This window comes from Mastigoproctus giganteus, chromosome 5, assembly GCF_048544385.1.
Source record: "Mastigoproctus giganteus isolate SK-2022 chromosome 5, ASM4854438v1, whole genome shotgun sequence".
Lineage (NCBI taxonomy): Eukaryota > Metazoa > Arthropoda > Arachnida > Uropygi > Thelyphonidae > Mastigoproctus > Mastigoproctus giganteus.
Window position 1 is genome coordinate 31,203,201 of NC_143579.1, and position 12,790 is coordinate 31,215,990.

At 39.5% G+C, this 12,790-nt stretch overlaps 1 protein-coding gene across 2 annotated transcripts in view; it reads left to right on the top strand.

Annotated features, from left to right (window-relative positions):
* LOC150085280 (lachesin-like) overlaps positions 1 to 12,790 on the top strand; it is a 189,007-nt gene that overhangs the window by 137,419 nt on the left and 38,798 nt on the right. For both annotated transcript variants that reach the window (XM_090373124.1, XM_090373125.1), the window contains one exon: positions 11,194 to 11,309. In XM_090373124.1, coding sequence (XP_090229250.1) covers positions 11,194 to 11,309 — 116 coding nt within the window. The remainder of the gene's footprint in view (positions 1 to 11,193; positions 11,310 to 12,790) is intronic.

Consider the following 12,790-nt stretch of genomic DNA (forward strand, 5'->3'; position numbering starts at 1 on the left):
GGTGTTTTGGAGCGAATATCGTAGAGCGTAACTAGTATTGCAGTGGAACAGTAGGGTTTTAATTGTGATTAATAAGTAGCTCGACGGTTCTACACAGTTGCAGGGCATATCTATTTTTGTGTTTAGCTAAGGAATTTTAGTTTTTAGTAAAGATATAAATAATTTAACACTGCGATCTTAACGTATATCGTGAATTTGATAGCATAAAGTATTGTATAAAGCAAAACTTGATATCTTAATACGAATTCAGGCATCTATAGCTTAGTTCAGTATTATCAATTAAATTTATTAATGTTATTAATTTTAATTGTTAGTCAATTAAATTATATTTAAACAGAAATCATACCCCAGACTAGAGCAGCAAATCAAAGGGCACAAAGTAGCGGGAGTGCTGTGGCTCGAGGAAGAACCGAATGGGACGATTCTCCAACGTATCACAGCCTAAAAAAAATTACAACTTGTGAAATGTTTGCAGTTCTTTCTGGAAGAGGACATGATCCAGCCAAGGAGGTTGTCTTCATGTGTATGTGTGTGTGTGTGTGTGTGTGCGCGCGCGCGCATTAGGTGCAGGGAGTGTGAAGAAATTAGGCACCAAATTAGCGTTCTGATGGGCGTTTATGAGCTGTTTAAGAGTAGAGTAGATGACCTAGAAGGAATTAAAATGGGGACCCATGAAGCTCTCAGCTTCCCAACTCAACGGCAGAGCTCACTCTTGTGTATAAGGCAACACAGCAGAATTCTTCAAAGCAGAATAGCGGGTCCCACTTGAGATAGTTATTATCGGTGACTCTATTGTCTAGGAAACGGGAAATGCATTGTGCAAAAAGGATAGGTGGAACAGAACCAGGGCATGTCTGCCAGGGAGAAAAGTAGATGAAGTTGTAGAGCAGATATCTTTTAAGGGCACAAAGAGTGATATTGATGTACATGTTGGCACTACAATATTAAACGTAAGTGATCCGAGGACTTACTTAACAAGAACAGGGCAATGTTGTAAAAAAAAAGTCACCAATTTGGATTGAATACACTTAAACAGAAAGGGTACAAGAATATTTGCTGTTGCTATCAACACAGTGATAGTTGAGTCGGAAAACTGCTAGCATGGGGCGATACACAGACTAATAGCTTAACATAGCTTAACTAGAGCAACAGGTAGAAACGCAATTGTACTGCTACTATTGACACATACAACAACTTGGAAAGCAAGGTGTCTGGGACTTCAGGCCCTGCAGTGGTCATCATGGAACAAATGAATACATGGGCTGTGTTAGAGTAACATGGTAGGAGCATTGTGAATAAATTTGATGATTTTGAAGTACTGATCAAGTCTTCAATTGTACACATTATAGGAACAGCCAAGATCATGTCCTCTGGAAGAGGACATGATCCAGCCAAGATGTATGTCACTCAGGATGTTGAATTTTAATATAGGGAGTATAAAGTATTGATGTACATGTTGACACTACAATATTAAACGTAAGTGATCCGAGGACTTACTTAACAAGAACAGGGCAATGTTGTAAAAAAAAGTCACCAATTTGGATTGAATACACTTAAACAGAAAGGGTACAAGACAGGAGAGGTGGAAGGGTTATACTTTTAGTTAAGAAGCATATTAAATCTAAGGCAGAGCATCCAGTTGACTTGGGTGACGGGTGCAATGTTCAGTCAGTTTGGTGTGATATCAGCATTGGGAAAACAAAATTGACAGTAGGGGTGTGTTATAGGCCTAATGACTGTGATGAGAATACCAAGCAGCTATACAGGGAAATAGAGTGGACCAGCAACTCAGAATCTCTCATAATGGGGAATTTTAACTTTCCAGATGTCGACTGGAATTTGTTGGTTGGTCACTTTTGACCTGGTTATCAGCAGCGATTCTGCACAGATTAAGGATCTACAGGTAAAAGACCAACTGGGTGGCAGCTATCATAGTGTGGTGAAGTGGAATTTAATTAAAGAAGACGTAACTACTGTCAAGGGTAAAGGGAAAGGCTTTGCTTTCGGAAGCGTGATTTCATACCAACTAAGAAATACTGTTCAATGCTTAAACCTAAATGAATGTCAGATGAACTATTAAGAAAAGCAGCAGAGGAAAAAAATGCATGATATGCATATAAATTATCGGGCGACCCAGAAGCATATATTAGATATAAATTAGTCTGTAATCAAATCACAAAGGAGGTTAGGCAAACGGAGGAAGATTATGAGAAGTCTCTGGCAAAGAATACAACGAAAAACAGCAAAGACTCCTATGCTTATATTAACAGTAGAAGGAAGGGATTGAATCACATTGGACTACTTGATATGAATGGATTAACTGTTGATGATCCTGCTCAGGTTGCAGACAAATTGAATAGGTATTTTGCATCTACGTTCACGCATGAGGAATTCTTTATGGAAAGGGATGCCGGAAATTTATCAAACTTTACCGAGGAGCTAAATGACTTTGTGATAACTGAAAGGAAAGTGGATAAATTGTTGAGGATCGACATAAAAAAAGGCACCTGGGACGGATGCAATCATAATTATGAGAGAATCCTTCGATTCAGGGGAAGTCCTTATGGACTGGAGAAGTGCGAATATATCTTCAATTCATAAAAATGGAGGATCAAAAGGCGACGTGAGTAATTACAAGCCTGTAAGCATGTAATTAAGCGGTGCTACTTTAATATATTTAGTCTGTTGAAGTGAAAATAATGGAACCACTGGTTAAAGAAGTAATGCTGGACCATTTGGACAGGTCTTGTATAACCATCCTGATAGGTTACTATGAAGCAGTGACAAAGGAACTGGATGCTAAGAATAATTCTGACATCATATACTTGGATTTCAGGAATGCTTTTGATACTGTTGCACATAAAAGACTGCTGTACAAATAGAGCAATATGGCATTAAGGACAATTTGCTTCAATGGATAAAGGGATGGTTGAGGGGGAGACGGCAGAGAGTGGTAATAAATGGACACTGCTCTACATGGACTAACGTTATTAGTGGAGTCCCTCAGGGTTCGGTGTTGGGCCCACTGTTGTTTTGAATATTTATCAATGATATCGATGATGGTATATCAGGCTTAATGTCGAAGTTTGCAGATGATATAAAGGTTGCAGACATGGGTCGAAGTTTAACATTGACAAATGCAAGGTACATATGGGTAGCAGGAACCCCAGAGTAGCTTATCAAGTGTGTGGTACTACACTCAGGGTAGTGGAGAATGAAAAAGACCAGAGCTTAATGTACAGTCACACATTAAATTCTCTGAGCAGTGCCGACCTGCTTCCAGGACATCTCATGGAGTTTTGTCATTGATATACAGAAACTTTTTCTAGCAGGAATAAGGAGATGATTATTTCCTAAAGTGAAACTTTCAAAGGTCCGGAGGCCTCACTTTAGGAAGGATGTAGATCTGCGAATGGGTGCAGAGAAGGGCAATCAGATTGGTGAAGGGAACCAAAGGGTGCTCTTACCTCGAAAGGCTTCAGTTCTGCAAATTGCAGCGTTTCGAGAACAGGCACCTGTGGAGAGATCTAAATATTGAGTTCAGTGGTAAAATAGAAGTAATTTTATTATGAAAATTCCAAGCACAAGAGATATTAGAACATATAGTGCTTAGTACGGTGCATAAGTTGAAGGTTCCATCTGTTGATGTGTTTAAAGCATTGTATGGATTGAGTAAGCTGAATGTTAATGTATTCTTTCACTTTCTGAGTCTGCACATATGAGGGGTGGACATAAATTCAAGTTGAGGAAGAATGGTTGCAGGATAGATGTGCAGAAGTTTTTGCCTTCAAACAGCGGGTGGCTGATTGTTGGAACAGGCTTCTGTTGATGTGAAAGTGGATGGGTTGAATAAATTCAAGGGAGAAAATAGACAAATTCTTGGAGCGTACGGACGAGTGAACTGGTTTTTTTTGGCTGATGCTATATAAGTTTACTTTCTTCCATCATCATCCATTACTATTCATTCAGCTTCCGTTTTTTGGAATACATGTACTTCGTGAAAATTACAATCTACAGAAATTCAAGTCAAATATCAACAAGTATCTTCTTTCATCTTCTCATCCTTCAATGGGATAATAATTTAATAATGATAAAATAAATTAGCTAATACTATTGGGCCATATTGAAATTATATAAAATTTTCAGTTATATCCCGTTCTCTCTTATTTATTAGGCAGAAGAGACTTTGCGTTTGTAATGAGTTGCCCGGAAATTGCACTACCTTCAAACACATTTGTTTGAAAGTACCGTGGATTAACTTTTTAAAGATGTCAATACATCGCCATTACTAACTCTATTCTGTCATTGTGTTATCTTTTAAATAAATAGCAAATTAAGTAAAATAGTAAATTAACCGCAAACAACTGAAATGTTTGCACTACAAACATTTATAATGACTGTCTTGTCCTTTCTTCTGTTGTTTTTGGCTAGCTGGATTTAAACTACAGGTTAATTTGAACTGTGTGAATAAAGATCATTGCATTAACGCAATGATCTTTATTCACACAGCAGAACCAATTTACCTTTATAACGAGTTGTGCTGGCATTGCACTACTTCCAGCAGTTTTCTGTACTACAACATGGAAAACTGATTTCGTATTCTGCTTGAAGTTCACATCAAACAACTTCCTTACCACAGTTTTCTGTGTGTTGCCACTAGAGACCACTGCTATTTATTCAGGAGTGAACTACTCTTTAACAACTACATAGTAGTTGTTAAAGAGTAGTTCATTACATAGTAGCCTCAACTTTTAAAAATATGTCTAATTATTCTTTTCGAAATTTTAAAGCAGTGCAACACCAGGACAACTTCTTATACACTCAAGGTTTCTCTACTCTTATATCTCTCAAAAAAAGGATTATTCTGTTCGTATTCTTATCTTCGATGACACTCTGATTTCTAGGCTAGATCATTTGGGGATTACCCTGACTTCTAATCTCTCTTGGTATAAGCACATTACAAATATTGCATCCTCTGCATCTAAAAAAACTGGGCTTTCTCTTACGCTCTCGGCACACATTTACACATTTGTGTACAAATGTGTAACAGTGCCCATGGAAGTATCTGTAGAAAAGGCATGCAGCCGAAAAGACAAAGAGCGACACTCTGTTAGAGATGAGTCAACAATTAACCTAACTGTCCTCTTCTGAATGGAATGTAGAAGCCTGAGAGAGGTTTTGGGGGCATAGTGTGCATAGGTTTAGGGTCACTGTGCACACTATGCCCCTGAAACCCCTTTTTTTATTTTTTGGTAAAATGTGCAGGATGTTAGAGTGCAGATTGCAAAGTTTCGAATTTTATGAGAATTTACTGTACTAGGGTCGTTTGAAAAGTTCGTGGCCCCAAGTATGAAAGGTTAGTAGTAAAGTGTTAAAAATTCCTGTACTTCATGTATAAACCTTCAAATGGTAACCCACAAAGTTTCGTGCAGTTACAATAATGTCATTTTAATTACAGATCCAGAAGTTAACAAAGTTGTGTGAATGAGGAAAGATGGACAAAAGCAGTCACCGTACAGTCATCCAATATTTTAACAAAAACGGGGACTAACGTAAAAAGCAAGTCGTAAGGATATGGTTACAACATTGGGAGAGGATGTCCCTTCCTATTCCCTGGTTAAGAAGTGGACAACAGAAATGAAGCGAGGGAGGGAGAGCCTGCAAGATGACTCGCTGTTGAAGAGACCTGCGATGTCCATCACTCCAGAAGTTGCTAACCATGTGCATTATCTGGGGAAGAGTGATCGATGAGTGACAGTTCAGTACATTGCCAGCATCTTGGGGCATCTCGTGTGAACGTGTGTACCACATAATAACAGAGATTCCCTATTATAAAAAAGGAGTAAATACGATGGGTCCCAAGGTTTTTGCGAGCAAATCAAAAACGCACAAGAGTTCTCAAGTCATGTGAATAGCTGCATCATTTTCTAGAAGATCCAGCAAATTTTCTTGGAAGGTTTGTGGCCATGGATGAGACGTGGGTACATCACTGACAGCCAAAGACAAGGGGGCAGTCCAAACAGTGGAAACACAGGCCTTTGTCCCCTCCAAAGGAAGCCAAATCGGGTCCTTCTCCTGCAAGGTGATGGCATCGGTTCTTTAGGATGCTAATGGAGTGTTGATAGTGGATTACCCTTAGAAAGGCAAGGCAGTTACAAGGTCATATTACGCAGACTCTGTGAGGCGTTTTCGTGAAAACAAAGAGAAACACCGAGGAAAACTCAGAAAAGGAGCCTTGTTCTACCATGAATATTCTCCTGCTCAAAAGCCTGTCATTGTCATGGCTGCAGTGCCTGAGTGCCACTTTGACAGCTTGGACCATTCCCCATATTCACAGATTTATCACCATCGGACTTTCACCTGTGTGCTAATTTGAAAAAAAAAAACAAAAAAATACCTGGTTGGCATTGGAGGCCCAGGAGAAATCTTTCTTCTCAGCTGGGTACAAAGCATTGCAGCATCAATTGCAAAAGGGTATTGACTCTGAGGGAATTATGGTTAAAAGTAATATGTTATCAGACTCGTCAAATAAACCCTTCATGTTCAGGCTACTAACTTTTCAAACGCTTCTCCAACTTCATTTGTTAAGATATGAACTCGTTCCCGCTCAGTGTTCACCCATAAAGATTTAGTTCATATGAACTCGTTACTTCCAACTTCTGGTTTTATGTGGCATTCTACATATTAATAGTATTTGTCCTAATATTGTGAATCCCCTTCTCAAACAGGAAGACTGAGATTTGATATCTTTAAAGAATTAATATTTAAAATGCCAAGATTTTTAAGCATCAAATTTCCTGATTATTATCTCACAGATAAAGTTAATCATATTCGTATAGCAACTACGCACTTGTAGAGAAATTAAATCTAAAATCGGACATTGCCCCTTCCGGTCTGTACACCAATATAGAAGATAGCTTTGACTGAGACGGATAGAGAGTGGATGCAGCCTCCTTTCTGTCTGGATAATGCGAGGTGCTAGTGCCTCTCTTTTTCTGTGTAATTATGTGTTGGTGAACTCGTACTCAATGCATATGTTTTGCATATGTTCCCATTTAGAGAGAGAGAAAGACTTTACTTTCTCCGAGCGTTAATATTCGAAGGAGGCAAGGAGGGAGGAGAAGTTATACATGCCGAATTCAAAAAGCCCCTGCTTACTGAAAAATAAAACATCACAAATTTATCCTGTCCACCCACAATTGTTCATGTCTTTAGAACGATGGATCTTCCCTGCAGCTACGCTGTAGAAGTCGCTGGATATTTCTTTACTGTATTGCATAGGGGAACTTCTCTCCTTCTTTCTGAATAAGTTCTCCTAGTTCAAAACACTAACTATACATCGCTGACCCCTGCTCGACAAAATTTGAACATTTCTGCAATGCTCAAACCACAAGATGCTTATTGCTCATCCTGGGTTTCGTTCACATAACAGTTTTAAAGGTTCTTATAACGCGTGGACTACTCCTTTCATATTATACCTTATACACTACTTGTCTGTTTTAGCCTAAATGAAAAGGTAGTCTGCCTGTGAAGCAGCAGTGTCTTAGAAGCTACGCTCACTGGCCAAAAAATTAGAAACGTTTATTCAGTATCTAGTGAGGCCACGCTTTGCCAGAATTATAGCCCATACAAGTCGCGTCATGGGTTCCACTGGGTGTCTCAGGGAGTTCAACTACAGTTCACCATTCTTCCGTCGTGATATTTGTCAGTTGCTGTAGTGTGGTCGATAGAGAGCTACAAACCGAACTGCCCTTTCCCACATATCCCTGATATCCGCAATTGGATTCAAATCTGGAGAATTAGGCAGGCAGGGAAGATACTAGAAATCTGGGAATTCCTCAAATACAATTTTTGCACGGTGGATACTTGGGTTGTCGTCTTGAAAGAATCCATCACGATCCGGATAAAAATAAAGCATTGTAGGGCGAAGTTGGTCCGATACGACAGAAAGATGCTCATTGGAGGTAACGTGACATTCTGATGGTATGAGCGGACCCAGTCTGTAGCAACAGAACATACCCGATACCATTATACCCCCCTCTCCAGCTGCTTGAGTTGAGACGAGACAGTCTGGCTGCACGAGATTCACGCTACACTTTCACCCTATCACTGATGCAAAAAAATGTAAATCGAAGCTAGTCAAACCACACGATTCCACTGTTCCACAGTTCAGTCTTGGAGTTGACTGCACCACTCCAGTCGAATCTTTAGATTTTTTTACAGAAAGTGGCTTTCATATAAAACAAATCCAAATTCATCAACTTTTCAGATGGTTGCTTTCGAACAGTGATTTCCTTTGTTTTCTCAGTTGTGGCTTCTGCTAAACGTGCTCCCAAAAAATATAACCTTTCTGAAAATTGGAAAGGTCACCTATCTTTCTCATCACTGGTTCGCCTAAGAAGATCCAGGAAAACGTACAATTTTTATCTGATATCAAAGAGCTTGTGAATATATCATGTGACAACTTACATTTGCATACCGTACGTTTAATTATCTGCTGACGCCAATTGAAATAGTTCTCTAATTATTTGCCCAGTGAGTGTAGTTAGATCTTAAATCGGAACTTACAGATTTTTAACCTTGGATGGGCTTTGAATTGTGCGCTCAACTGCGACCTATTGACCCTACTGAAATCGACGTGGAGGATGTTATTCAAAGATGGAAGACGAGGTATCGCCTACGATACCTGATATTTCATCTTTGAAACCATGAGTTCCATTGCCTTCTTGGATGTTTCGGACATAATGTGTATCTGCCAGAGGTACCAGCGGTCCCTCCCCCACAAAACCTCATAAAAGTGTCTCTGTGAAGTAACAAAATCTGCCAAGTCCAGATGAAGGTGTGAGTAATGTGGGTATCGTGAATATAATGTTGTTGTTGTGTTGTTCATCTGGCCACTTAGGTACTGGAAGGCTCACTGACCAGGAAGGGGTATTCCAGCATCCGTCCACGGCACGAGGAGTCGGATCAGGACAGTAGAGAGAGGCCTGTCAAGGTTTATCCCTCTTGCCAAGGAAGGAGATAGATGACCTAAAAATGAAGTAAGGATAGAGGGAAGGAGATAAAAAGTGTTTAGAAATAGTGGGAACTACACTGAGGGACACTGAGAAAGTCCCTCAGGCGAGCAGGAGATCAGAATCCGCTAGTAGGCGAAAACCCTTGGGAAGGGTGAGTAAGGACAGCAAGAGTGCAAGTTGATAACAGAGACAGAAACAGGAGTGAGCACCGAGAGATCGAAGGAGAAGGCACTCGTTCTCAAAAGAGGGAGTGTGAAAGCACAGAGAGAAGCCTGCATAGAGATATCCCACACCAGCTGAGATGGGGGAAATCCTGGGACAATTTGACAACTAACACCAACATAATGGCCTGCGATGAACTCCTACCCCAAAGGGTTTGCAATGATCTCGACGTTTCATGCCTGATTGTGGAAAAGACTGTATTCAGGCGTGTCCTAGATGAGCGGGATAGTTGAGAGCCTGTGAGATGACAGGTGTGGATGCAGTGGTCAGACGGTGTTTTCTTCGCTTGAAGAGAGTTGTACAAATTTCTAGGAAAGCTCTGAAAACTTCCTTATTTACAATCAGAGAATGGAGCTCATTAAGGTCTGGAAGATTGGTCTGAAGGAGAAGTTGTTGCCTGAGGTCAAGGTAAGCCACACAGCCGTGCAGGAGATGAGCCCGTTCTTCCTTCCCGCTGCAGATACAGGTGTCATCCTCGACTATTCCAAACTGTTTAGGTAGGGCTTGATGGAGCCGTGGCCCGTCAGCAAGACTGGCCATGTGGTTTTCAGGTTCGGAGTAAACACGGTGGTCAGGGTGTGGTTGGTTAAGAAGCTGATGTCAGGTGCAAATTTTCTGGCGGCTTCGATTTTGCTTCCAGAGATCAGCCGGACTGCCATAAGTTGGTCATTTTGGACCACAAACTCTTCTTATCCATGATATGATCATCTTCAGGAAGAGTAGAAATTCCCAGGATATAATGTCCAAAACGCCAAATTATGCATTACCAGAAACGACTCTTATCAATGTTCTACAACAACGTTCTACATCGCAGAGCGAGGGTCCTATAATCATGATCACGAGGGTCATAGTAGGGGACTCAACTATGCATTAGGCTTTTTAATTATTAGTCCGTTTTTTTGCAACTAACTGTGTGGGTGTTCGATTACTTTTAGTCATACAATGTATATTTTAGCCAAGTATAGTATTACAATCGCTGTATCTTCGTTAGAAATGTTAAAGTTATCCACAAGATTAACGAAAAGAATGTAATAAAATATACAAAAACTTAATGTTTCTTTGTCTACACGATAAGAGTGCATTGTCTAATCTATTTAATGTTTTCTTGAGTCACTGACTCCGGTGAAAATGCCTGGAACTCTGCTCACATCGACGATGACCTCCGAAGGTCACAGACGTTTAGTTGTGCCGAAAGAAAGAAAGAAAGAAAAATCAATGGCAGCAAATTAGACAGTTAATCACTAATTCTAAATGTTCCACCTGCTAACTAGCTAACAGTTAATCCCTTTACGAGCTGATCACAGACAAAGTCCCTTCTCAGAACAAAGAGATAGCAATCTAATAGACCCGAATTCAATAGCGTGTATTTGACTACTCATTTGCTAAATTACAGGACTGTCTCTAGCGAAATAACGTTAGTACAGCGAGGAGCAAGACAGATGAACTATTTACGCTACACCAGATGACTGATGACGCATAGCACAGTCGCAATCTTCGCATTAGCTTCGTCCCATGTCGCCTTCCTTCCTCAACTACTTCGATATGTCACTCTCTGCACTCCTTTTGCTCTCTATGACAGGAATTGTATTCTTAAGAAATCAATTAGCCGGCAGACGTCGCTTGAAAAATGCGTTGGTACAATACCGCACCCCAATGCTCGAGTCATCCTTTAAAAGTGACGTCACTATAACTGGTGAAAGCTACTTAGCTCAATTGAAATTCTTCGAGAGGTTAAAAATAGTAGTTCGGGTTTTGGACGTAAGGTGTCGCTGCAGGTTCACGCATCATCAGGTGCCGTAAATAATGAATTTGAGGGTAAGCTGTTTCTTCTAGAGTAAACAGCGCTCCATTAATGGCATTGTTTATTGGTTAATAGTTATTAATTAATTAAATAAATAGTTTTATTAAGTAAAAAGGTTTTAGATTTTCTCTGTTTTTTTGTCTTTCTTTTTAGCTCCCCCTGTAGAACACCAAGATCCTGCTTTTGCCGAACCAATTCCAAATATTACTGTAGCGGCAGGGAGAGATGTGACACTGCCTTGTGTTGTGGATTATTTAGGAAACTATAGGGTAATTACTTTAAATTTTTAAAATTGTAATTATCAATAGAAAAGCTGAATGTAGGTTGTTCACTCCCTTTGATTCCTTAAATATTTACAACATTTGCTTTATGATATGCCTAACAGAATTAGATTCCTAATTGCAGTATTTCGTGCATTCTTTCAGGTGTTTTATTTTGAGGGGAGGGGCTCGTTAGGAAGGGCATCGACTGCTTTTTATCATATTATGCTAGTTTACGGAAATTGCTATTTTGGTAGCAGTCTAAAAAGGTGGAATGTTTTTATTTCTCATGATACCAACCAAAACAAAAATATTAAGATTAAATTAAATTTATCTTATGCAGCATACATTTAAGAATTACTTTAAATTTTTTAATTAATTAAATATAATTTACGAAAACTATTTTTTTTTCCAATAAGTGATCGCTGCCTCTAACATTTTTCCTACCACTGAAGTCAGACTAACCGATCTGTAGTTACCAACTTCACTCTTAGAAACATATATTCTTCTTTATTTTAACATTTCTCTTTTATAATTCTTCATTTAATAAATCTGGGGGTAAATATATGTCGAAATCTGGGAGTGTTGTTTTTCTATATTTGATTTATTTTTACTGATTCGGAGGACTGGGAGAAGTAATATCAGTTTCCAAGCAAATATTTTCCAGACCTGAAAAATCATTAACTTCAGATCAAACTGGAACATGTTGGGATAATGGAGAAATTCTAAAAATTGATTGCTGATTAGCTGCAGGGCAGAAGGCAGAGGGTTTTAATTAATGGATGTTCTTCAGATTGCTGTAACGTCAGGAGTTGGATCCCTCAAGGATCGGTTTTTGGACCACTGTTGTTTCTCATTTTCATAAATGACATCGACGAAGAGATAGAAGGCATGATGTCAAAATTTGCAGATGATGTAAAGATTGGCAGCATTATCAATGGTCAGTGCCAAGCAGCGCTCCTTCTGGATGACTTGAACACACTTCAGTGATAGTCAGAGAATGCTGCTAAATGCAAGGTCTTATACTTGTGGAATAGCAACCTACGATTAAATTAAACATTTGGTGGGGTTGAATTAAAAACAGTGGAGGAGGAAAGAGAAGTGGAAGTTACAATACAGGCAGATATGAAGTTTTCTGACAGTGTAAACAGGCAGCCAAGAAAGCCCATGGTGTCCTATCGATGATTTATCGAACATTCTCTAAAGGCAGGGAGGGTATAATCCCGTTGCATAAGAGTCAACTGTAAGACCACATTTGGAATATTGTGTTCAAATATGGAGACCAGATCTGAAAAAAGACTTTGAACTTCTTGAAAGGGTCTCAAGACGGGCAACTGAAATGGTGAGATCGGCAGAAGGGCAACCATATGAGGAAAGACCCTGATTATGTGAGCTACAGAGCTTGACAACCAGTTCCTCAGAGGTGATCTGATTGAGGTTTATTAAGAGTCTGAGAGGGATTAGTAAAATAAATGAAGGTGGAATTTTCA